The sequence below is a fragment of the Carassius carassius genome, chromosome 19 (assembly GCF_963082965.1).
Source record: "Carassius carassius chromosome 19, fCarCar2.1, whole genome shotgun sequence".
Taxonomy (NCBI): Eukaryota; Metazoa; Chordata; class Actinopteri; order Cypriniformes; family Cyprinidae; genus Carassius; species Carassius carassius.
In genome coordinates, this window is record NC_081773.1 from 25,769,445 (window position 1) to 25,796,088 (window position 26,644).

At 38.1% G+C, this 26,644-nt stretch overlaps 1 protein-coding gene across 1 annotated transcript in view; it reads right to left on the bottom strand.

Annotated features, from left to right (window-relative positions):
• ttn.1 (titin, tandem duplicate 1) overlaps positions 1 to 25,686 on the bottom strand; it is a 140,520-nt gene extending 114,834 nt beyond the window's left edge. Inside the window, exons 1-40 of the mRNA XM_059500462.1 lie at positions 25,494 to 25,686; positions 24,104 to 24,207; positions 23,736 to 23,939; positions 23,358 to 23,645; positions 23,154 to 23,242; positions 22,867 to 23,075; positions 22,319 to 22,577; positions 20,209 to 20,274; positions 19,781 to 20,039; positions 19,617 to 19,692; positions 19,322 to 19,534; positions 18,945 to 19,087; positions 18,676 to 18,863; positions 18,320 to 18,550; positions 17,919 to 18,157; positions 17,599 to 17,807; positions 17,335 to 17,499; positions 17,031 to 17,199; positions 15,220 to 16,922; positions 14,840 to 15,121; positions 14,457 to 14,723; positions 14,073 to 14,345; positions 13,701 to 13,964; positions 13,331 to 13,591; positions 12,959 to 13,219; positions 12,610 to 12,873; positions 12,257 to 12,517; positions 11,903 to 12,163; positions 11,556 to 11,816; positions 11,343 to 11,484; positions 10,791 to 10,959; positions 10,466 to 10,694; positions 9,317 to 9,601; positions 9,093 to 9,218; positions 8,759 to 8,947; positions 7,655 to 8,134; positions 6,863 to 7,357; positions 6,469 to 6,513; positions 1,872 to 2,150; positions 124 to 372 (exon numbers count right to left, since the gene is read on the bottom strand). Of these exons, the coding sequence (XP_059356445.1) occupies positions 124 to 372; positions 1,872 to 2,150; positions 6,469 to 6,513; positions 6,863 to 7,357; positions 7,655 to 8,134; positions 8,759 to 8,947; positions 9,093 to 9,218; positions 9,317 to 9,601; positions 10,466 to 10,694; positions 10,791 to 10,959; positions 11,343 to 11,484; positions 11,556 to 11,816; positions 11,903 to 12,163; positions 12,257 to 12,517; positions 12,610 to 12,873; positions 12,959 to 13,219; positions 13,331 to 13,591; positions 13,701 to 13,964; positions 14,073 to 14,345; positions 14,457 to 14,723; positions 14,840 to 15,121; positions 15,220 to 16,922; positions 17,031 to 17,199; positions 17,335 to 17,499; positions 17,599 to 17,807; positions 17,919 to 18,157; positions 18,320 to 18,550; positions 18,676 to 18,863; positions 18,945 to 19,087; positions 19,322 to 19,534; positions 19,617 to 19,692; positions 19,781 to 20,039; positions 20,209 to 20,274; positions 22,319 to 22,577; positions 22,867 to 23,075; positions 23,154 to 23,242; positions 23,358 to 23,645; positions 23,736 to 23,939; positions 24,104 to 24,194 (10,144 nt within the window). The 5' untranslated portion in view covers positions 24,195 to 24,207; positions 25,494 to 25,686. The remainder of the gene's footprint in view (positions 1 to 123; positions 373 to 1,871; positions 2,151 to 6,468; positions 6,514 to 6,862; positions 7,358 to 7,654; positions 8,135 to 8,758; positions 8,948 to 9,092; positions 9,219 to 9,316; positions 9,602 to 10,465; positions 10,695 to 10,790; positions 10,960 to 11,342; positions 11,485 to 11,555; positions 11,817 to 11,902; positions 12,164 to 12,256; positions 12,518 to 12,609; positions 12,874 to 12,958; positions 13,220 to 13,330; positions 13,592 to 13,700; positions 13,965 to 14,072; positions 14,346 to 14,456; positions 14,724 to 14,839; positions 15,122 to 15,219; positions 16,923 to 17,030; positions 17,200 to 17,334; positions 17,500 to 17,598; positions 17,808 to 17,918; positions 18,158 to 18,319; positions 18,551 to 18,675; positions 18,864 to 18,944; positions 19,088 to 19,321; positions 19,535 to 19,616; positions 19,693 to 19,780; positions 20,040 to 20,208; positions 20,275 to 22,318; positions 22,578 to 22,866; positions 23,076 to 23,153; positions 23,243 to 23,357; positions 23,646 to 23,735; positions 23,940 to 24,103; positions 24,208 to 25,493) is intronic.
• Positions 25,687 to 26,644: the final 958 nt, after the last annotated feature.

Genomic DNA, 26,644 nt, shown 5'->3' on the forward strand with positions numbered 1-26,644 from the left:
TGAAAGCGTTGTTAACAGTTTTAGCTAGCCATTGTAGCCCGCGCTGCCTGTTAGTAACACACCTGTTAGTGCTGGGAACCTGCAGGGAATTATTCTTTTCTTGTCTTTCTCAAGCATACTAACCTCTTATCATAGCAATTGATTTTGAGGTGATTTTTCCAACTTCGTTTGATAGGCAACATTGGTACTCCCCAACATCTGAACTTTCAAATGCAAGTGTATCCAAATATTCAATTAAATCTTCAAAAATGTTTTTGTCAGAATTGGCATGTCTCTTATTCTTCAACAAGTTTATTTCAAACGGGGCAGTACCAATGAGCTCAGTCCCAAATAAAGCACCGGTCACCTTCTCTACATCCAGCATTGGTAATTCTGAGAATAAAAATTAAATGGATTTCAGTATAACCATAGTCATGAATTCAGTGGTATTGATCGTTTTGGTAAATAACTTTAACAAACTTCATAGCTAACCTAGTAATTGTACACTAGATGAGCTTAATTTCCAACTAATTTCCACTGTCTAAACAAATGTTATTTTTTTTATTTTTTCGGGGGGGCCCTCACTACGCCTTTTATATATAGTGCAGTTGTACAGATATGCCTGCTTTAACCATTTAACCAAAGACCTTGACAAGTCATAGACAAACCATCACAATTCTAAGAAATTCTATACACATACTCACAACATACACTAAAACACATCCTAAATCAGCTAACACAGAACATTTATCACTTGGTTCATGTACTCTAAAAAGGACTTACCATATTCTGTCACCAAAGAAAATTGGTTTTGTCCTGACCTTACACTATTTTCTAGATTAGTCTTGCCATTTTTGAAAAGCCAACTATGTTGTGAATCTTTCTTCCGTCCTTTATCATACCGTTGGTTTCAGAAATGTGACTTTTTCTGCTCAACCTTCTTATTTATGACCACCCACAGAGAGAAGTTACGCCAATCAATACAAAAACACATGAACAGTATTACCAAGAAAAAAAACATCAACTACTGGATTTGATCTATACCCAGATCCCAGAACACATTTTTATAGATTTCAAGTTAGCACAGACCCAACTACATCTAAAAATCATTGACAGGATATATACACACACATACAATCCATCTCAATATGTAGCTCCAGCATACAGAGAGCACAGCTATACAGAGTTAAATTGGATATGGTCTGTGCTTCTGGGATTGTTAAAGATAAAAAATCAGTGATTTTAGTTTTTTTCACTGATGGTCATAAAAGTGGATGAGCTGGAAAACGTCACATGACTGAAACAGATGAATTCCCAAAATTATTATAATCCAATATGCACTCAATAGAAAATTGAATATACATTTTTAAAATGGAATCAATCTGAGTTTGTCTGTATCAGCTATCTCTACCACAAAAAAAATATATTTTGTAACCTGTATCTTATATCTGTACAATATATCTGAACTGAATCAGAAGAGACTCAATAAATGAGCCTTTGTACTCATTTTAGTAAAATGAATATGGAAAAAAATCTTATCACATAAAAACTATCACATAAATTCCCAAGTCTCTGGTTCAGACACTGTTACAAAGACAGATGGATTAATTGTGTTAATTAAAAAAGAAAGAATAAAAAGAATAACATTAAGAGGAAGAGCTTAAAAGATTTGACATTTCTGTCTTCAGCAATTTCATAATCACTACACACAATATAATATGCAACATATATTTATATAACATTACAAAACGTACACAAATCTGTCATACAGAAGAGTGCAGATTGGATGTAAAGGGTGAAAAAAATCACTGAAACCTTGAAAATCAGTAACCTTTGTTAAAGAGTTGGCAGCAGCTAAAGCAAAGCATATAAATTCAAAACCAGCTACTCACCGGTGAAGTTCAGTTTAGCAGAACAGGTGTCACTACCGTGCTTGTTTGAGGCGCAACAGCTGTATTCACCAGCGTCATCCTTTGTTGGGTTGAGAAGCTCTAGAGATGATGTACTTTGCCTGCTGATGATCCTGAATTTGTCACTCTGTTTAATCTCTGAGCCATACTTGAACCACTTGAAGGTCACATTGGGTGTCTCGTCAATTTCACATTCAAACTTCACTGGGCTGCCAATGTTGCTCTGCATGTCACAAATCTTCTTCTTGAAAACTGGAGGCACTAAAACATGCAAGGAGAAAAAAAACATTATCACAATGGCAACATTATGACAATTGATTTGAGTGATATATCAGACGGAAAGGCAGGGTTTACTAATCCTGGGAAGACATGAAAAAAAGTGATGTGAGCATTAGCAAAAGGGTGATGAAGAGTCACACATGACATGGTCATGCTTGAAGAACTCAGAAGAAGATGAAAAAATGTGCATTATTTTGAAAGAGGGTGAAAAGATGTTTAGCACACAGAATGGTTTCTTGAAAATAATTCTTACAGAAATGGTGAACTAATGGGAAGATGGTGTAGCAGCTGCCTACTAGTTAATTAGTGATGGTCTAAGTTGAATTGTTAAGAATGATCTATTTCTTGTAAGATGACAAAATCCAAACAGTCCAACCTCTTGAGAAAACAGTGAGCCTTGACGATGATGATATCTTGTCAGCTTCACTCACAGCCTCACAGGTATATTCACCTTCGTGTTTCATCTTGATAACTTTGTTGATTACTAGTGTGTAAGAGTCATGATCCCTTAAACATTTGAACTCTAGGCCAGATTTGATCAATACTCCATTGAAAAGCCAGTTTACACTTTTTACACCTTTTACTCTCGCAGATAATGTAACCTTGGAATTATCCTCTGCAGTAATGTCTTTTAAAGGTATTTCAAAAAAGAGTTTTTCAGTCAAATGCTTAGTCAAAGTGTCCTCTATTAAAACCTCCTCTCGTTTGTCTTCTTGAATAAGAACAGCCATAGGCTCTTCCACAGGGACTTGCCTGTGAGGGGCATCAACTGTATTATTTGAATCACACACAACTCTCTCATAATGTTCATCTGAAACAGTTTTAATTTCCCTGCATTCAGCCTCAGCGAAACTATAAATGTCCATTTTGGATTCAACAGTCTTCTGAGTCACATGGTGACTTGACTCCTGGATAGCAGTTTCCTTTTGAGATATCGCAGACTGGAAAGAGACTTCAGCTTCTGTTTGTAGAGCAGCTGACTGTATTTTGGGTGTTGCAAACACTTCAACATTTTCTGTTAATACTGCTGAGGACAATGGATATGGAGAAGCTTTGCTAACCTGCAATGTCTCAGGTCTATCAAGTTTTAAAATGTCTGACTCTTCAGAGGTCAAGATGGGTTTCTCCTGATTAAGCATAGAGTACAAAGCTGCCTGAAGCTCATTTTTAAGAGTTGCTGTCTGGGCGTATTCACCTTCGAAAGCAATTGTAATTTCTATGGGTGGACCAGCTGTTGTTATAAGGTAAGTGAACATCATGTATTTCGGTTCCATATGCACCTTGATCTCCTTTACTTCTACGACTTCTAATGTTTTCACTACATCTGCCAAAAGCAAAGACTGCTCACAAGACACAGCACATCGAAGTGTCATTTCCAACTGTTTTTTGATGTCCAAACTGTGTGATTTTGGTACAGGAATTACAAAGGTAAGTTCCTTTGGAAGAGTTTTGCTTTCCTGTGATTCACTTACTAAAAGAGGTTCGAGTGGCTGAGTTGTAATGTTTATTTTAGTTGCCTCTGATCTAGTAAATCCCTTAGACATTTCACCTGTCAGAGTATGTTTTTCCTCCATGAGTACTGACTGCCTTACAGACTGACCTTCTTGAATCCGAACTGCAAAGTCTTGCTCTGCAGCCTCAAGAGAAACACAAGTCTCTATTGATACAGCTTTTTCTTCTACATGAAGAGACTGAACCGGTAATTTCGTTTCTAAATCTGTCTCGCAAGTGATTTTTTCAACTGCTTTGAAACTGTCTGTGAGACCCTCTTCTATTGAATGAGATTCTGACACAGATGCTGCATGAATGTTATTCCACCAATCCTCTTTCTGCACAATTGCACTATGTGGCTTGACTTCACTAACCAGAGGCCTTTCCTTCGAAAGCGGAACAGTCTGTGAGACTACCTGAAGAACATTCAAGGGTATAGGTTCTGTTTTGTGCTCAACCTTAAGACCTTCTACCATCACATCAAGACTTTTGGCATAATCCGAAGTTAGTTCTACATGTTCTTCTTTAGTGGCTACCAATTTACGTTTTTTTTCCTGTCTCTGGATGGCTTTCTGTTCATCTGGTTTTTCGAATGAAAGTAACCCTTCTTTACATAAAGTGGTTTTTGACTGCACTGAGTGAAGATGAATTCGGGCAGGAAGCTCTTCTCTAGGCTTTAGAACAATTGTGGTATCCTTGGATGCTAACTGTGTTGCCTGTTCATAAAAAACTGTTTTCTGGTCATCAGAAGAAACTGTGTGCAAAAGAATTGGCATTTGTTTGAAATCCGCCTGCTCGGAACATGGCTTCTCAGTAGTAAATCTGCCCTCAGACAGAAGAGTGTCTTGATCACTGATAAGCTGTAAATGAAGCACCTGATCCTCCTCTTTTTGGGAATGGACTGAAAAAGGATGCTCCAGGATAGGTATTCCAGTGGTTTTGTCAGCTTGAAGCTTGTTCTTTTCTTCAGTAATCAGGGCTGATTTTAATATTGGTTCTTTGGAGAGCTGAGCAGTTTCCTCGACTGGTCTATGCATTTCAAAGTTGTTTTCTTTTAAGAGAGTGTGCTTAGTCTCACTGATTGACGTAAGCACTGGTTTGGCTTGTTCTTTTTCTGCTAAACATTTAATGGACTCAACAGTTGCTAGATCTGAAATATGACCTTCTGTAAGTGCTACATTTTCTGATGATATTGCCGTATACAATAACTTAACCCCTTCTGCAACTCTGTAGCTTTTCTCCTCTTCAGGGCTTTTACTTTTTGTGCATTCTTCTTGTAAAATTGGTAACTTCATTTCAACTTGAGGACCACTAACAATAAACTTTGGCTCTGAAGTTGTTTGTATCTTTTCTGTTTCACTTTTTATCAAATCCTTAGCTTTCACTATGCTAAGAGGTGTAGAACTCTCTGAAATGGCAGACATAAAGTTTGAGGGCTCCTCAACACTCAATTCAAGCTCTTGTACTTCTGGACTAACAATTTGAGCACAATGCTGCTCAGTAAAGCTTTGTGTTTCTTGAACAGCAGAGGTTATTGAAGCCATATGCAGCTGTTGCAGAGGAGTTGCCACCACTGGCTTTGGCTGGGTAGGGGCAACTTTTACTCTCTCTTGCACATCATGAGATTGAATCTCTGTAGCTTGGCGAGTTACCTGCTCCAAGTGCACAGTGGCTGCAGATATATCTAAAGCATGTAAGGTATCGATCTGCTCACTTGTAACAGTTTGCCTTTCTTCAATACTAGAGGTGTAAACCACCTGGTGACCCTGCTGAAGGCTAGTCCTGACTTGTTCTGGAAGACTGACACTATACAGAAGTGATTCAGTGGCTTCAGAAGATGTCTCCAAGAATACAATGAGTTCTGCACTGCAAGAGGTTTCTCCAAGGGGATTAGATGCTCTACAAGAGTAAAGACCACTGTTGCTTGCCTGAATGCCTAATATCTTTAAATAGCCGGTCCCATCTGTGTTGTTCACAATGATGCAGTACTTACTAGGCTGTATATGACTGGTGCCCCTGTACCACTGAACATCAGGAAGTGGAACCCCTGCTACGGTGTATTCAAAGAGAGCATGGCTACCAACTGCACACTTCACATGCTCAATTTCTTTTATGAAATATGGAGGCTGCCCAAAAGTCTTTTCCTGCTCCTTTATGTCCTTCACCTTTACATGAAGATAAGATGTACATGTTGACTTGCCAAATCGGTTGCTCGCAGTGCAAGAATACTCTCCTTCCAAATCTTTGGTAATGTTTGTAATGACAAGACTATGTTCTTCCTTCTCTTGGAAAAATGCATAAAAAGATGAGGACTGTATCAATTGGCCATTGTGATACCACTGAATAGTTGGCCTAGGAAATCCAGAAACTATCACAGTAAACTTAGCTGTGTTTCCAACAGCAGCAAATGCTGATGAGAATTTAGTTACAAAAACTGGCTTTTCTGGCTTTTTCTCTATTGGTTCTGAAAATAATTTACACTTTGGCTGGAGTTCAAATGTTTTGCTTTTTTGTTTTAGATGAAGACTTGTTGCGCAAGAATCCTCCTCGGTTGATATAGTCGAGGTAGAAAACACTAAATAAAAAAATGATGCAATGGTTCAATACAATTAATACATAATGGTATAACAACTGATACATAATGCCTAATATATATCATAATATATACTAAATATTATACATCAACATACTCTGTTAGTGACTGAAAAACCTGTAGATTCATAATAATGGAAAATATTTTTTTTATAGAAAATCCTCTAAAAGAACTAAACAATAGATAAGTCATCATAATTCATATTTATTCATTTACCTTTGGCTTCCTCTTCATAACTGGCCTCCTCAGCCACTTTAGACACTGTAAAAACAAAAAACTAATATTACATATGTGACAGTGAGGTTTCTGTGCAGTATTTTAGTATCTGTGCATTCTTGTTATTATAAACCCATTTTCTCCATCAAACATAATGAAAATGGACCACATCTCCCTTGTAGAACACCCATGATAGGTGTCCAATGCAGTCACTGTCAGACTCCTACAGAGACAACATTTGCATGTTGTGATTTTTTTTCCCTTTTTTGAGAGATGTCACATTTTTTTTTTCCTCTTTCTACTCAAAAGAGTGGATATATGAGTAAAATTAAATTAATGTGCACCCAGGCCTATCATAAAAGGTGGTAAAGACCAAAGCATGCAAAATGCAAACCTGTCTTCACTCTGAGATGAGTGCTGCATGTTTTGTCTTCTGCAGCATTGATAACTTTGCAAGAATGTGTGCCCCCTTGCTCAGAACCAATATTCTTTACATTTAAGCAGCACAAGGGCCCATCATGTTTCAAGGAGTAAGACCTTGGCTCTTCAACATTCAACTGGTTGTGTAGCCATAGAACGAATGGAGAGGGGCTTCCTTTGATTACATAATAAAGAGAAACACTCTCTTTTTGTTTGGCAAGGAGTTCTGGGGACAGTTTCACAAGGAACTCTGGCTGAATTGCATCATAAATGTCACGCTCCAACAAAGGGATAACATCAGGATTGTGATGTCGGTTTATCTGCCACTTTGTTGTCAGTGCTCCAACATTCTGTAAGGACTCCTGCTTTTCTTGGTCAGTGGTCTTTTTACTTGACTCATTTTCAGTTTTAGAAGATTTACTGATAGAATCGGAGGGTACAAGGGTTTCTTTGGGGTTCGCTTCTTTAGCTGAGTGAGAATAAAGTTAGGGAAATTTATTAGGGATTATTCAGTAATTCAGCAAGATATTTTAGCATTGATAAGAACAAAAGGGTTAGTAAAATGGAGGATGATGTTAGGCCAAGCGTGTGAAGGATTAAACTATTTAAAGTATTAAAATTGATCACATGGGATATTACATTGTAAATTTTATTAAACATTTAAGTTGGTTATAATCGCATGAAACATATTTTAGAATAACAAAACACCAGCAGGAAGCAGATGGGATGAAATGAGCATCAAGGACAAAACAAAATCTATAACCACCTTCCACTGTGAGCTGTGCAGATGTTCGATTTTCACCTTTCCTATTTTTAACAGTACAGCAGTAACTTCCCTGGTCCCCAAGATGGACATTGAGTATGAGGAGAGAAATGAGCCCGCCTTGATGTACATACTGCACTCTTTCTGTATTTGTTATTGTCCTTCCATTATGATCCCATATAATTTCAGTAAATGGTTGTCCAGTGAAGGAACAGTTGAACTGAGCCACATCACCCAGGCTGACAATAACATCGTTCATTTTCAGGGTCAGAGTGGGGCTTGTAGGATATTCTTCCACAGAGGTAACTTGTTGGACCTCAAAGCTTTTAACAGATGTTGTGGACATCATCACCGTAGAGACACTTTCAAAAGTTTGCATAGTGGAAGAATAAGCCTCACTCATGGTCTGGGAAGTGACCATCTCCGAATGAGTCAGTCCAGTGCTCGAAACACTTTGCCTACCTACTGTTCTCACACTGAGATCTGAGCGATAAAAAAAATAACATTAGACATTTATAAATGTCAAATTGCCATTTAATTAAAAAAAATAATAGATTATTAATGTAGGGCAAAGGTAGTGAGAGATGGCAGAATTTCATAGATGAGTTTTCACAATTCATTAGGATGATGAAAAGCAAAATGCGCCTTTATATGGATGTTCTGCAAGAAAAAAGAATTCACTGAAAAATATAGCTTTGTTATTACTGGTCTTTGGTTAGTTCTCTCAATAATGAAAGAGAGGTGAGGCAGTTTGTGTCTTTAAACACTTCTTCTACATTGTGCTTGAATGATCTATAAATATTGATGAAAAACAATGCCTTTGACATGCACAGTGAATCATGGGGTCCTGGCAATGGTAAGATCATAGATGGTAGTGGAACTAAACACCTGTCTCATGAAATCCATAATGATAATGAAATCCCTATGAGAAGCAGTTTGTCCAAAGTGTTTTTCAAGTTAATGACCTGGTCATGCATGACATCTAAAACCCGCATTAAGCAATGGAACATGCTAAAAAAAAAAAAGAAAGAAAGAAAGAAATCTGGTTGTTCAACAAGAAAAAGATGGCATTGTCTGGAGAGAAGGAACCTAAAAGTTTGCACATACCATTGACGTTCAAAACAGCAGAGCAAGAGACCATTCCTCCAGAATTGCGTGCAACACATTTGTATTCTCCTGCATCTGCAACATATGCTCTGGAGATCTCAAGTTGGCAGCTATCATCAAACTGAGAGATTCTGAAGTTGTCAGACTGCACAATTTCCTTATCTCTGAAGTACCAGGAAATCTTCAGATCTGCATAAATCAAGCAAAAGCTTGTTAACTTCACAAAAAACATGTACATGCTTATTAAATTTTTTTTTTATATATATATATATATATATATATATATATACTATTTTTCACAATTGTTTAATTCAAAGGGTTGATTGAGCCTTACCGTCTCCAGAGACATGGCACTGGAATCTGGCTGATTCTCCCTCTTCGGCAGAGGTATCTTGCAATGAGGTAATAATTACTGGTGGAGCCACTGGAGCCACCGTGTCTGGAGAAACCACTTCTGAAACTGTTCGCAAAAAATCTTTTTTGTGTTAAACTGTTGGTAATATGAAAGAATGTAAAACTAGTACCTAATACTGGTTTTAAACAAAATAAGGATCTCACCTTCCACATTAAGTGAAGCAGAGCTTGTGGCTACTCCATAGTCATTCTTAGCTTCACAGTTGTACTGAGCTGCATCCTCTGGGAAGACCTCAATGAGCAACAATATGTGCTCATTTCCCTCCCTCACAAACTTACACTTGAACCCAGAAGACAGGGCCTGAGAGTTCTTATACCAGGACACCTGAGGCTGAGGAATGCCTGTCACTTCCACAGAGAAACGTGCAGGTTTGCCAGCCTCGACAGACAAGGGCTCCATGTCCCTGATGATCTGAGGAGGCTCGGGGACTGAATTAAATTAAGACACATATTAGACCAAGTCAATTAACGTCACAGCTGAAATTATATAGGCTATAAATAAAGCTCCACTATGATAACATGATACAATGCAGTTGGAATATACTGGTATGTCATTGACAAAAGGAGTTAAAGAGATATATTCAGATTAAGTTTTGTATGTACTCAGATTAAGTATTGTATGTACACACTACCAATCATTTGTTTTGAGGTCAGGGTGCATTCAATTGATCAAGTGACAGAAAAGCATTTTCCATTATTATTTTTTTAGAGATGCTGTTCTTTACAACTTCTTATTTATTAAAGCATCTTGAAAATGTGTATAATGGTTTCCACAAAAGTATTATGCAGTACAGCTGGTTTCAAATGTGATAATGTTCATCAGATAATTCTGATTAAATAAATGCACAAACAAACAACAACATTTGAAGAATGTTACCAACCTCAAACTTTTGAACAGCAGAGTATATAATATATAAACTGAACATATATTTTAGTGGTGTCAAATGATTAATTGCATCCAAAATAAAAGCTTTTGTTTACATAATATATGCGTCTATGCTGTGTATATTTATCATGTATATATAAATACAAACATATGCATGTATATATTTAAGAAAAATATATTATTTATATATTAAGTATATTATATATAATATAAAACATAAGAATTTAAATATAGAAATGTATATAAATGTAAAGATTTTTAAAATATATACTGTATGTGTGTGTATTTATATATACATAATATACAAAGTACAAAAACATATATTATATGAACAAAAACATTTATTTTGGATGTGTTTGACAGCACTTGTTTATATATATTTATAGATATCCGAAATGTACACTCACTCTGGACATGCAGATTGACTGTGCTCCTGTTCTTTCCTGCAATGAAAGTGTATTCTCCAGCATCACTTCTGTAAGTTTCAGTGATTGTCAAGCGATGTGTCTTTCTAACTGTCACATAGCTGAAGCGCTCATCAAAAGATGTAATTTCAACACCATTTTTCAACCAACGGCCTTCAATGTCATCCTCATTCACTTCAAATTCAAATGTAGCCCTCTGTTTCTCAACCACCTAGAAAGCATGAAAAAATGAGATTAAAAAAGTGGTCTCGCCATGGAACATAGATAATATTTAACAACTGACTGTAATAAGGCAAAGGATAGTTACAGTGATGTCCTTCTCAGCAGGTTCAGAGATGCGGACATCCTTGCCCTCCACTATGAGGTTTGACTTGGAAACGCTTGCACCAGCAACCACAGAGTATTCTCCAGCATCAGACATGCGCACCGTCTGGATCATCAAACGCTGCAGGAATTTTTCAGTGGTGGCTTTGAATCTATAATAATAGGGAAGTTATGGACAGAGTTGACATCTTAAGACTGCAAAACAAAATCACTAAATCAGTCCAAAAAAAATTACTGTAGTAGAACTATAGATAAATCCTTAAGAACCAAAAGTGCATAATATACTAAGGCCAGATGTAAAATACAGGGGAAAACTGGCATGAGACTGCAAATTCATAACAGTTCTGCAGCTGATCTACTGACAATGTGTAAAAAAAATGTCTAAATCAAAATTTTGTGAGATTTATTCTTTAAACAGAGTAAAAAATTATATATACCAATAAAATGTAAATATTGATATTGATTAAGAGATGTTTTTTTAATATATACATATAATTTATCTGCAGTGTAAATGACATTAAATTTGAAGATATACCTCTCAGACATCTCAAGTTCCTGCCCATCCTTCATCCACATTACAGGGACGTTGGGTTCAGAGAGCTCACATTCAAATATAGCCTTCTTCTTCTCAGTTACCTTGATGTCTTTAATGTGCTTGGTGAATTCAATCACGCGAGCTGGAAAACATATTATTGTTAGCCAATCTGTTGAGTTACATAAAGGCAGCTGTAAATATAACATAACTAACCATCAACGAAGAGTTTTGCAGATGTTTCAGCCGATCCGGCCAAAAACGTGTAGTCTCCCCCATCCCCAAAGTGAACATTTCGAATAGTGAGGGAGTGAGTGAACTGTTTGCAGCGAGTTTGGCATCTATCACTGGATCGGATTTCTACTCCATTCTTCAGCCATTTGTAGGTGATGCCTTCATAGTTGACGGTCACCTCAAATGTGACGGTGTCTTTTTCTTTAGCATTGAAGTCTTGAAGCATGGATGTGATGAGAATTGCTGAAAGATTTTAAAGTGCATTTGTGAATATGTTGTATATAGTAATTTTATATTTATTTCAAGTTTACAGACAACGTATTACTCACGTTTTACAGTCAGGTTACCAGACACTTTGTCATTTCCACACACAAATGTGTATTCTGAAGCATCCTCCTGACTGGCATTCAAGACTTTCAGCTGATGAAGTTTGCCTTGCACCACAATGCCAAACTTCTCACTCATCTCAATCTCTACTCCATTTTTCAGCCAGAGCGACGGAACATTGAAATGAGAAACTTCACATTCAAACGTTGCCACATGGGTTTCTGGGACCTCAATGCTCTTCAAAGGCTTAGTGACTCTCAGATCTGAATATATAAAAGACAGACAAAACATAATCAGAATGCCAATTTTCCCATTTAAGGTGAACACTATTTTAAAACAAATCTCAAAACACTTACATTCAACTTGAAGATGTGCACTGCATTGCAGATGCCCGACCACAGCAATGTATTCACCTGCCATGTGACCTTCGACACTCTGAATGATAAGTTTGTGGGCTTTCCTCTCAGACAGTATTTTAATATTTGAACTTGGTGCAAGCTCCTGATTATTGAACATCCACTTAACTGGAATGTCATCATGGGACAAACTCAGCTCAAATGAAGCAGTGGCATCCAGCAGTGACGTAACATCCTTTGGTTTTTTCACAATTTTGATAGCTAAAAAGAGATTAAAGGGTATTGAAATACATCTAACAACAGCAGACAGGATTAATTGATTAGTACTTGAAAGGTGTTTAAAAAAAACATACTTTCAACATTAAGTCTGGCATTAGCTGAGAGTTTTCCAAGTTTGAACCCATAGACTGATTCATCTTGGGTGTTACAGTTCTTGATCTTCAGGGTGTGAACCATGCCTTGGACAATTATCTCAAATTTATCACTTGGATGAATCTCAAGCCCATTCTTGATCCACTGGGATCCTTTCACATCTAAATGTGTGAGTTCAATACTGAACACTGCCTCCTGGGTTTCAGTAACAGTTTGGTTCTTCATTGTCCTCCTGATTTTAACAGCTTTAATTAAAAAAGAAAATAAAATAAATTGCATATACATAACTTCTAACAGATGAAATAAACTATTCTGTGACAGGCGGTTTACCTTCAACCTTCAAGTTGCCAGATGTCTTTGAGTTTGCCACCTGGTAGGTGTACTCTCCAACATCCTGTGGCCTGGTGATGACGATGATAAGTCGTCTGACAGCACCATTATTTTCACACATGATATTATCGCTGAAGTCAATAGGGTGACCATCTTTAAACCATTTGCCTTCTGTAGTAGGATTAGCAACTTCACACTCCAGTTCAGCAGTCTGGGATTCTGCTACAGTCACATCATGGAGTGGCCTGTTTATAGCACCACCTAGTGGAGAGATAAAAAAATAAAACATCGCAACAAGACGTGACATGAATCCCATATTGTGGTGGCAAAAAGGCATGCACTTTTAAAAAAGCAATTTGAATGTCTACATACCTGATACAATAAGTCTTGCTCTAGATTCATTCTCCCCAGCCATAAACATGTACTCTCCTTCCTCATCCTTCATGGTATTCAAAACAGTGAGGCTATAGTGTGTACCTTTGCTCTCAATCTTGTACTTTGGACCTGCCTTTAAAGGTTGACCCTTGAAAGTCCAGAGAGCATCAATGCCAGGATGAGATACCTCCACTTCAAATGTGACATTCTGGGTCTCAGTGCAAACGCAGTCTTCCATGTGCTTAACAATAGATACAGCTATAAAACACAATGAACAATTACATAATTACCAATTATTATAAAACAATTAAAACAATGAAATCAAGAAAAGGAATATATAATAAAATAAATTTCGAGTGACACTCACGCTGGACAGAAAGTTTACAGGTTGAGTCTACTTTGCCAGCAATCAGTTTATACTGTCCTTCATCTGATGCGTAGGTCCGGTTAATAGCCAGTCTCTGTTTAGATCCTTTGACAACCATCTGGACTCTATCACTTGCTGTCAACAGCTTGTTGTTGTGGAACCATTTCACTGAAGTTATATCAGTAGCAGAGATTTTAGCCTCAAGAACAGCTTTAGTGCCTTCCACTGTGGAAACATCCTTTAGAGGCGCAATGAAGCCAATTGCTGTGCAAGAAACAAAATGATTAATAAAAAACTCATTATCTTCAGTAATATGGAAGTCAATGTTTGATAACCCATTGAACATTCATTTAGAGTTAAAAGGTGGCTTACTTTGAACTGTTAGCTTTCCATTTGTAGAAATGTCCTGAGCAGGAACAACAAATGAGTACATTCCTGCATCATCCTTACTGGCGTCCTCAATGAGAAGCTTGTGGGTGACTTTGTCAATGACCAAGTGAATCTTATCAGAAGCAGAAATAGCTTGGCCATTCTTCATCCATGAGCCCTCAACATTTTCCTGAGAGAATCGCACCTCAAGTTGGGCAATATCACCCTCACAGATTGTCAGATCAGAAAGACCTTGCATCAGAGTCACAGGACGCACTAAAGTGAACCAAAAAATATTCAAATAAGATTTACATGACAGACGAAGAAAGTTTTGCTACAAAAAGTGGTAACCTAAAAATGCTTTAATATTGGCTGCCTCGTACTCACATTTCATCTTAAGGGAGGCACTTGTCTTAAGATCTCCCACTTTGAAAGTGTATTTTCCCTGGTCCTCCTTCTTAACATCTTTCACAGAAAGACAATGACGACCACGACGTGCAGACACTACATATTTGAGGCTAGGAGTGATTTTTTTGTTCTCAAAATACCAGGTACCCTCAGCATCCTCTCGGGACAAAACACACTCAAACTCTCCAGAGTATGTCTCAGGTACTTCTGTATTCTCAAGATTCTTTACAATTTCAAGTGGTGCACCTGTGTAAGACATAATTATTATTTATTTATTTGACCAAATAATCAACTGCAAATAAAAAATGCTTAAACTGTTAAAAAAACGTATGTATAAGAAGATTAAACTGTGTTGTACTGACCTTCAACATAAAGTGAGGCACTGGTTCTTATGTGGTCATCGTCAATAACCACACAACTGTACTCTGCTTCGTCATTCATAGAAATGATAAGCACTGACAAGAAGTGCACCTTTCTGTCAGAGTGCATTCTGTATTTGTCACCTGAGAAAATTTCTGCATTGTTCTTCATCCATTTGACCTTCACAAATGGCTCATTCGTCTCACATTCAAAGGTCACCATGGTGTCCTTCTCTTTAGCATTCTGATCTTCAAGAAGTTGTGTAAATGAAACAACTTGTTTGCCTAGAAGCAAAGCCGAAAAAACAATGACTGCATTGTTACTTTTACCATTTGTGGGATTGATAACATGCAAAAAGCAACAAGTTGGTAAAATGTTTTACCTTGTACTAGTAGGAAAGCATGGCTTGAGGTCTCTCCAGCAATGTTCATGGCTTTGATCATTATACTTGCTGAGTCCTCAGCTAAGACATTTACGATCACTAATTCACAGACATGTTCCTCTGGCCAATACCAGTAAACCCGGTCTGACTTCTCCAATAAGACACCATTCTTGAACCACTGACATTCTGGATCTGGTTTACCAGTGACTCTACAGCGGAAGTGTACTTCATCTCCCAGGCTAACTGTCTGGCTCTGGATCCGTTCTATGATCTTAGGAGCCTCCATACTTGGAGAGAGCACAATTTTATCTGGTTTGACTTTGGGAATGGTGAGTTTACTCTCCTCTTCTTTCTTCTTCTCAGCATCAGACCCTAGTTCTTTTGCGTGATGAAGAAGTTCTTCTTTCCTCTTCTTCAGCATATCTTCATAGGACTCATTCTTCTTGCGGGACTTCAGTTCTACGGCAGTAATTGCTTCATAGTAGCCCTCCTGGGTCCTACGCTTAAATTTGCTTCTTAGCTCCTCTGTTTCTTCTGTTAATTTCTCATGGATTACTCTCTCAGCTTTCTTCAGCTTAACCACCTCCTTGGGTTCTTTAGAGGTCTCAGATGTTTTTTCAGCTTTGACAACCTCAAACGAGACTCTGCCATGCTCTTGTGTTGGTACAGGAGCAGGAGCCTTAAGCTCAGGTGCACGACGCAAGATTGACCTGAAGTCCTCCTTCTGCTGAATCTCAAAATTTACAAGATGCTCAGTAACACCTTCAGGGTTTTCAGCCAAAACTTTGACATTCCCTGAATCATAGGGCTTGACATCTACAATTTCCAAGTAGTGAATACCATCAAAGTGAAGTCTGAATCTTTTACTCTTGCGGATGAGCAGTCCATTGAGGTACCAGTTAACTTTTGGGGTTGGGTAGCCGGTCACCCTACAGCGGAATTTAGCTGTATCTCCCTCCGTAACTCTGACTGGCTCTGGAAGCAACACAATCTCAGGCTTAGTCTTTTCAAGATTATCATCTCCAGTAACTCCAGAAGGGCCACCCTCATGTGCAATACGCTCCATTTCATCTATTCTTTGTCCTCGCCTTCCCTCTGGCAACTGAGTTTCTTCAACAAGGCTCTTCTCATCTTTAACAATTAGTGTAGAAGAGGTCTGGTCAACTCCAAACTTGTTGGTGGCTCTGCAAGTAATGACACCGCTATCTCTGGAATAAGCAGCTTCGTAATCAAGACTGCAATAGCCAAACTCATTGACCATGCGTAGTCTGTTAGCAGCTGCTAATGGCTTGCCATCATGCAGCCACTCAACAATCATGGTCGGATCACCAATAGGGGTCAGTCTACATTCAAAGTGTGCAGGTCCAAATCGCTTCAGCCTGACTGAGGTAAGCTTCTTTTTGAAGTGAGGCTTCTGTTGCTTCTCCTTATCATAGAGGTCGCCATCTTCCCACTGTTCCTGACCATAGCGAAGATGCAGTGGCTCTAACTCTGGGGCAGCAATTTCTTTGGCCTTGTAAGTTCCCTTGGGAATGACAAGCCTTTTCTCAGGCTGAGGCATTACTGCATCCACCTCAATGTTAACTTTGCAGCGTGTGGTATCTCTGCCAGCTTTGTTGATAGCAGTAGCAGTGTACCATGCGCTATCAGATCCTGTACTTGATGGAATCTTGAAATGAGCTTCGCCTTTACCACCCTCAATCCTAATAAACATGTAAATTCAGTTAACTTTAATACAGAAATGTATTTTTACAGCAAGCACATTATCACAGAGAGTGTACACCTGTATATTTTCGGAATTGAAAACTTACCTAATATGTGGGTGTTTATGTGGGGAGATTATGTCACTGTTCTTCAGCCAAACAATGTCAGGAAGGGGGTTGCCAATAGCTTTAACAGCTAGCTCAACCAAAGTACCCTCTTTAACACTGATGTTTCTTAGCTTTTCCACAAATTGTGGTCTCACCAAGTTTTCCTTTGCTAAACGTGACAAAGATAAACAATATTTGAAGAAATGCCGTTAGAATGTTTTTGAATGCAGTTTGCCTAAAGTGGCGGTTTAAAAAAAAAAAAAACGAAAAATTAAACAAAATTGTAGTGTATGTAGCATCATACCTTCAACAGTGAGAGTCACAGATATGGTTGTCTTTCCAGCTCTGTTCTGAGCAACAACTGTCCACTCTCCAGAGTCCTGAGGCATGGCAGGAACCACAATCATTGACTGAGTTCCATCCTCCTTCACCACAATCTTGTGGGTGTAGTCATTGACCACTTGTTGTCCTGTGATGAAAAATTAAAGTTGTCATGCTGGGGCAAAAAAAGGAATGTCCATTTGTATTAAAACCTCCTACACAACTTGGATATGCAGTTATCACTAACCATTGTGGAACCAGTAAGTTTCAGGCATGGGTCTCCCAACTACTTTAAGATCAAATCTTGCAGTCTGTCCCTCAGAGCACTTGAAGGATGTTGGCTTCTGTACAAACACAGGCTTGTAGAGTCTTTCTAGCTGGGCCTCGTCTGTCTCATCAAGTCTACGAGCAGGTGATCGACCAGGAGAACGACTTGTGGAGCGTGGTGATGTGGACCTGAAAAATATTTGATAAAATAAGTATTTTTAATATCTTGATCAGATGAATACTCTTATTCTAATATCATGTAATTTGGTGTAGTGATTGAGAAGTTTGTAGAAATCCTACCTGATTCTTTGAACTGCCTCTTGCTGAGAAAGCTGTGCTTGTACAATACCAGTTGGCTCCACATACAGCTTTCCAGAGCTGACTGCATTACCCTTTATGTTACTGACCAAAGCAGTATAGATGCCCTCATCTTCTGACAGCACTGTAGGAAGGCGCAGACTGGCTCTACCATCCTGAAGAACCTCCATTTGATAACGGCCTCCATGTGTGATACGCTTGCCATCTTTGTACCAGACAATCTATAGTTCAAATAATACAACAGTTCATTCCAGTCCTCTATTTTGGCAGGCCAAGCATTAACGATATTCAGTACAATAGCAGTTTTGCTTGTGATATTCCTTAAATGTTATACTTAGTTGAATGAATATTGAATACGTTTAAAGATAACAATTCAATCTTACCTTAGGGAGAGGAGTTCCTGTCATCCTGCAATGAAAAGTTGCACTCATTCCCTCCCTGAGTCTGTAGCTTTTAACTGGAGTATTAAAGACTGGATAAATAGCATCATGTTCAGAAACACTCATATCCAACTGCTCCCCATCCTCAGTCACCAGCTCCTGGTAAGTAATCTTCAGCAAGCGGAACTCAATTTCTTGGATGAATCTCTGCTCCAAGTTAGATATTTGTAACTCCTGTAAAAAAAATAAAAAAAAATAATTGTAAGATTCATTATCACACTTTGTGAATTCAGAAGTTGGTTTTCATGTATGATGTATGGTTTAAAAAATAGGATTTAGCATCTTAAAATCTTTCATACCTGCTCTGAAATGAAGGACTGCATCATCTGGGTTTGTTGAGCCATCCTTCTCTGCATGAGCATCTGCTCTTTCTCAGTTACAGTCTCAACAACAGCAGGTATGTCAGCTTCTTTTGGCTCCTCTATTATAGTAGTTACTTCAGTCTTGAACGTCTCTTCCTGTTTCTTCATATACACCTCATATGCCTCTGTAAAATGCAGAAAAACACTATTAACATTTGAACTAACATACTATTGCCATTTATAATAAAGCCACTTAGAAAACTGACCTTCATCAAGCAGAATGGCTGAAGCAGAAATATCTCCAAGCGGGTTTCTAGCAAAGATGGTGTATTCTCCTGCATCATCAGCAAATGTCATGGAGATCTCAAGCTTACACGCTCCTGTGTCCTTATTGTAGGCTACTCTGTACCTGGAAGATGCATGAGTTTTTTTTCATAGTAAGAGATTTGCATCATAGAACCCGTATTAAAGCAAAAGAAAAGAAAACCTAATCACAATAGACATAAAACTAGCAGATAATATCATTTGTTTATCCACTTATTTATTATTAACGAGTACTTTTTACTCACAGAAATGAAAAAAAGTATGGTAAAAATTTATTACAAACCATTTACAGTGTATATATGTACAGTGTAAAACATACCTGTATCCAGTAGTAAGTGGAATTCCACTCTTCTTCCAGTAAATATGAGGCTTGGGGCTTCCTCCGACTTGGCACTCAAAGACTACGCTGTCTCCCTCCACAAGCTTTTGTACTGTGGGTTTCTTCACAAAGAATGGGGCAACACCTGCTCCAGCCTCCACAGACTCAGAGACAGCACTTATTTCAGACATGGTCTCCTCTCTGGCTCTAACCCTGTTTTTAAACACCAAGGATTTAGACTGCATATTATACTATTTAATATAGTATTACACCACAAATATTTCCATTAACTTACTGTCTTTCCTGAGCAGACATTTCAATGTGTTCAGAGACAGAAGTAAAATCTTCCCGACTTTCAATGTCTTCTGACACTGAAGATGATAATTGAACAGTTAAAGTCAGATTGCATTCACACAGATCATATAATTTTAAGACAAGTCAAATTTCATGATCTGGTACCTTTAACAAGCAGGTAGCAAGAGGTGCTGATGGTTCCAGCCTCACTGGTAGCAGTGCAAGTGAAGCGGCCACTATCTTCAGCAAAGGCCTCACGGATCACCAAGCAGGCACAGCTGTTTTCATAAGTGATCTGGAAGTCAATTGAGTTCTCGATTCTGTAATCCTCTCTGAACCACATAATGGCTGGGGTAGGGTGGCCTGAAATCTGGCACTCCAGAGTGACCGACTCTCCCTCGGTGACAGTCACGTTCTTCAAACCCTGGACAAAGTAAAAACAGAAATAAATATTTAAACTTAACAAGATATCTGACAAATATTAAAATTAAAGGTGTACTCTATAGTGTATACTAGCCAAAATAGTATTCATGTTGGACTCACACTGATACTTTCATTTGTACATAAGTTTTAAATGAGGAAAAATGACTCACAGCCACAATAGTTGGAGGCATCACTTGCTCTTTTGTGAACGACGGGATTGCTGCAGTCTCAACAATCTGGATTGCAACAAGAAACAATCGAATGTATAAATTATTAAAGTATTAGTATTATTTTTTTATCTTTCTTGCAGCTTTTTCATTCATGCCTCTTCAGGCTTGTGGGGTTGAAATAGAAGAGCAAATACAAATCAGTAGTTAATAACAGTTATATGACACAATGATTGATGGATAAAAGAGAAAAGATGGTGAAAGAGCACGATTCCTCAGTGAAGCAGGTGAGATCTTTACAGAACAGCTTGTGTTTACAATGGACAAAAAGCAGGGTGCGATATTGCAGTTGCATTCATTCAGAGTAATTTCAGTCAGATTTACAACATGAAAAATAAAACAGCGTAAGATTGTGTGATGCAGATGTAAATTTGTCAGCATCTTTTTGCAGCTATAATAAACTATGCTATTATACGTAATTTATATATATTTATATAAAGCTGAGTTGTAATTGATTAATATTTAGTATTCTAATAATAATAATAATACATAAAACATAAACTAATGACCAATGTAAGGTTGAATCCTAGGATTAAAGTCAAAGAATATTTAGTTTGTACACTGGTAAAATAGTTTGATGTCATGCAAACAGTGACTGATTCTTGGCACCCTTATATTATCCTTCTATTATAAGACCATCACATGGCACAAGCTATCTCTAGAGCTCAGCATCTGTCCACATCCATCACAGTCAGCTTAAATAGACCAGCTATATCAGTCTCACTTTTAGCTACTATTCTTTTATTGACAAAACAGGACATTTTAAGTTATCTGTACACATTTGTGCACATTTTTGCAGGCTAAAACTTCCAAAATGTATTTTCAAGGGGGTAAAATAAAAAGGGTTGGTGCAATAATTTATTTCTTACTGTCACTATTCATATCTACCACTATTCAGGAGATTCAAAACAACCATGATTTATAAAATTATGTAAATCTATTTGTATTTGTAGCTAATCAACTTCTAGAAACTCCTCTTCAGTTTACACCCTCAGTCTACATATACCGTATTTTTCGGACTTAAGTCGCACCTAAGTATAAGTGGCATCAGTCCAAAAATGCGTCATGACGAGGAAAAAAACAGATATAAGTCGCACTGGACTATAAGACGCATTTATTTAGAACCAAGAACCAAGAGAAAACATTAGCGTCTACAGCCGCGAGAGGGCGCGCTATGCTGCTCAGTGTAGACTACAGGAGCATTGAGCAGCATAGAGCGCCCTCTCGCGGCTGTAGACGGTAATGTTTTCTCTTGGTTCATTTCTCTCGGTTCATGTCAAATTAATTTTTTTTAAATAAGTCGCACAGGACCAGCCAAACTATGAAAAAAGTGTGACTTATAGTCCGGAAAATACGGTACTTTAGGCACAGACTTCTGTCCAACCAAGAAAAGAAAGAACTGTAGGCATACACATTTTTCCCACTTCAAGAGTAAGAAACTGTAATTAAGAGGGTGCACATAGAGCAACCATATGTGATGATGCACACTGCAAAAAAAAAAAAAGGTTAAAAGCGGATTTACTATGAAGTGATGTCTTTTGTGTCGAAAGTGGTTAAATAGTAAGCAAAAATTGCTAATCTTTTCAGATGGAAGAAACTCTTTATAAAAAAATTTTTGCCAATTGATATAAAACATCAGTTACAAAACCTGTTGTGCTAGCATGCAAAATAAAGTGATTCTATATAAGGTGAGACAATGAGGTGTGAAAACAATCGTTGCTGCCCACACTGGCTCTGTGATGGGTTTATTCACACTTCAGGTAAGTAGTCTCGTTCAATTGTGTGTGGTCTCTTTTTAATCTCAATCTGTTTGCAGAAGAAGAACTGATCTGTAATAGCGTCAAATTACCTCTTGTCAGTGACCACACACAATGCAGCTTTGTCATGTTTTTGGTACATTTCTATTCAATGCATTTTTGTATTTCTTTATTAAAATTTTGTTATTAATTACTTAAAAACTTCAACTAATTAATATCTTCCCTTTCATATTCTCACAAACACAAAATGCAATTTTTTTTACCACTAGAGGTCATAGATGCAAAAATAGACCTACTTCTTTGACAGCAACTCCACCAGCTTGCTGTTGCATAGCAAAAGACCCTTCCCAATGCTGCTCCTTGTGGACAAATGTGGAGGAGGTCTGGACATACGAGGTCCCAGTAGTCATGCTGGTATAACTGGATTCTCCTATGTAACCCTCCTGCTTCCATGGAGGCAGTACATCTTGAGCCTGTGCGACTTGTTTGAGTGTAGTCATTGGGGACTTGACTGGTCTGATAGGGGACACGGACAGTCTTGAAGGGGAAGCAGGCCTTAAAAAAAAAGACGGCGGGGTTGGGGTGTTGGTGTGATTAACAAAGGACAAATGATACATAAGAAATGTGATTAATTTATTCTAAAGTTAAGTTAACATTAGTTACACAAAACACAAATTTATCATATAATCATTGCACTTACATTTTCATAAGTGTGGGTAAGGAAACATTACATGTCACTATTGATTTCAGTTAATTTATTTGGAATATGTGCACTCATACAATATACTGGTATATGTAAAGGTATCCATTAAAAAGTAGTAATGATGTTGAAAATATACTTCACCTGTGAGGTGTGTGAATGGGGGCCTTAACAGGCCTGACAGGGGAAGGTGACTGATGGCGCGTAGCTGTGATCTTTGACACTCCAGTCGGTGGGGTTGGGGACTTGGAGGTCGGTTTAGGAGGCACACGGGGGCGTGCCTTGTGAGCCAAATCACCATCCTCTATTTGCATTTCCATCATGCCTGCAGACTCAAAGGAGGCATCCATTCTCTGTGAAGGACATGTGACACTGAGTTAACGTTTATTGGCAGTTAGCTTCAGGTGGGATTTTGATAGGATGTTAACTACCTTTTCAACTCTAGCTTGGTGAGTCTGTGAAATCTGAGAAGTTGAAACAAAAGTCTTGGTCTTCTTTGCAGGCACTGCAACCTCCTCACCTGAAATGTAAAAAATACATATATATTAAATAATACATACACAAATATATTTATAAGCCTACCCTATTTAAAAAATGTTCAAGTTAATTTATTTAATCTGGAAATCAAGACAAACCTTGAACCAGAAGTTCAGCTGTAGAGGTAGTACGTCCACTGCTGTTAGAAGCACTGACAGAATAAGTTCCAGAATCTTCTGGGAAGGCCTCAGCAATCAACAAACTGTAAAGATCTCCATCTTGAACAATCTGAAAGTCAGCAGAGCTCTGAATCTCAGCTCCCTCTCGGTAGAACTTCACCACAGGTGTAGGGATTCCTGCAACTCGGACATCCAGTCTCACTTGGCTTCCTTGTGTAACGGTCACACTCTGTAGTCTCTGAATGAAGTTTGGTGGCGCAGTTTCCACTTTGAGATGAAAAACATTTGTAAATAAACTTTTGATTGGCACAAAAAGAAAATGACAGAAATGTACGAAGCTGTTCTATGACTGCTTACCTGTAACCAGCAGTTCAGCAGTGCTAGTGGCTTGTCCAGCGCCATTGGTGGCTCTCACAGAAAATCTTCCACTGTGTGCGGCTGTCACAGCGGGGATCATCAGAACAGCGCGGCCATCGCTGAACGAGATCTGAGCGCCGGGCAGAGCGGCAGCAGTAAGAACCTGGCCATCACGAAACCAGCTCACCTCTGGAACTGGATTACCTACCGAAAAACAGTGGAAGAAATTATTAAATAATCATTTTTGGACCAGTGTTTTCCAATCTTTTTGTCTTGTATAACTACACAGGTTAGTCAGTAAAGCTCAGGTAGCCCTTTATCAATGCCAAAACATGCAGTATGTAGGTACTTTTTTCTTCTGTGCTTACCACTAACTTGAGCCTCGAACGTTGCAGCACTACCCTCAAGTGCCACAACGCTCTGAAGCGGCTGTGTAAATGTTGGAGCTTGTGTTGACATGGTAAAAGGCACCCTAGGAGAAAAGAAGTCAAGTAGTGAATACCACATTACGGCCAGATAATTGCTTAATGTCAACTGAATCAATTATATATACAACAGCATTACAGTGTATGTTACTTGACAAACTAGGTGGGCTATTTTTAGCTGTAAAAGAAATGAACTGACTAATCACTAACACCCCCTGCTCCCACCCGCACCTGGCCATCAGCAGCCTGTCATTTGGGAGAAGTGAGAATGGCAGAGCTGTTGAGTGTCAGGTCAAGCACCCAATTGAATACGTTAGAAATGTGTGAACAGCAACTGGTAGCTGTAAGATAAGGCTATGAAACACCTAAACAACATAACTAACTTAACTAAAAAGTCCTGACCAACAATATATTTCAACAGTAAAGCAGGACAGGACCTATGTAGCTGATGTGTAGCTGAAACCCCAAAAGCTAAACTAAATTAAATAATGGCAAAATAGTTTGTATTATTACTAGTACTATAAAATAATTTAGTCAATATATTTTGATACATTCTGACATGATGTAATTTATTAAGATTACCAATTACAAGGCTTTAGATGTGTATCATACTTATATTGCCCATACAAGATATATATTTTTTTAGATTCTCAATTCATATAAACACTAAAATATCAAGCTAATTAAATAATTATGGACAAATAAAGCTCATTATAACTGCTTAAAAGAAAGAAAGAAAGAAAGAAAGAAAGAATGAATGAATTTACTAGCAGTTAACCCATCTGCATCATTAGCTATATGGAAGAAACCAACAGGTGAGAGTATACAAGCATTGATGTGCAATCACAAAGTCAAACACTTTGTTTAATAAATAACAATAATAGATAAAATGCCAATACAAATTTAATTCTGACTAAATGGCATCATGTGTGAAGGCTGATATTCCCTGTGACAGAAATGGCAGTCTCCAAAAATAATCTGTCCCTTCTTTGATTGACAGTCACCATGTGGCACATAGCTGGAGGTGCAACTGATATCTCTGCTGCTGATTCCCTTAAAAAGACATCATGACCGAGCTGGGTCGCCACTCTAATGTGATCACAGGCTATTCTTGGCTATTCTGAAATCAGTGAACCATTTAATAACCTTCAGCATTATTATGTTTTATAAAGGTAACAGACTAACTATCTCATACTTATAATACTGCAATCAAATAGCACATTGTAAGCAACAGTACTTCAAAAAAAAAAAAAAGGTGTGCAAACATGTATCATTGTAGCTTATAAAAAGACTTGCTTTAATGACTGTGTTCTACAGAGTAAATGCCACTTACTTGTATCACAAGGTTGCCTACACTTGATGGGACTGTGCCCAGGTGGCTAGTGCCTCAGCAACAATCCTCTTATCCAAAATGTTTCCAAAAAATCCAAGGTGAGAACGGTAGGGCCCCGTTATAACCCAAAAAACAAAACTACACAGGGTTTAGACCGTGTAGTTTTGCTTTTCCCTTGCAATCCCTACACCCGAGGCAAGGCTGGGAATGCTCCAACAGCTCAGAACTGCTAACATAGTTGTTTTAGTTTATATACCTTGAGACTACTCTGCATCATCACTATCAAGCCACTCCCAATTGGTCTCTGTGCAAAGAATCATGGGAAGGCAATGTATTTTATGAAACTTCACACCTGTTACTCAGTCAGTGGTCCCCCTCCAAGAAGTTAATGAAAGCTTGATATACCTCTCACTCTGGAGTTTCTTTACTACATTGGGTTTGTGGATTCATTGTTCATGCAAGTAAATTATTATGCCCATGCCCCATTCAATGACATGCAATGCTGAAAACCCTTATGGCAGGCATTTCCCTGTTGATGACCAAAAGGAGTAACTGGCTGTCCCTGTCACTCAGAGGAAGGGCAAGGCAAGGCAACCCCCACTGTAAGGGATGGATATACTGGTTACAGAATGCTTGCTAACTTGCCTATTTTTGAAATTTGTTATGATCATCCAAATTTGATGGAGTCTTGATGAACAAAACATCACATTTTACAACTTAGTTTCAATGGCCCTGTTGACGTTTTAAAGGGAAAAAGTACATTTAAGCTCTAAAATGCACTGCTTTTGCAACAAAAAGACTTTGTAGCCACAGTTTACAGTGTAAAATTCAACACCACTAAAAGCTCATTATTTTTTAAAAGATGTATGTCTTCAGGTCCGAAACAGTTGGTGGCTTTAAACTTTAGCTTAGCATGTTAATGCTATTCTAGAACAGAATATTAAGAACTTTTTTTTCTTCACATAAATGAATCCTAGCTGACTCTAAAATACATGTCTTTTCAATAAGAATGACTCTCATTCTGAAATTAGGTCATTACATCAGGGTAAATAAGCCTGCAGAAAGCAATGTAACTTTTACATTCTCCTGACCTGGCCTCAATTTTCCATGACAGTGAAATACTGATAAACCAGTGACACAACCTGATTATA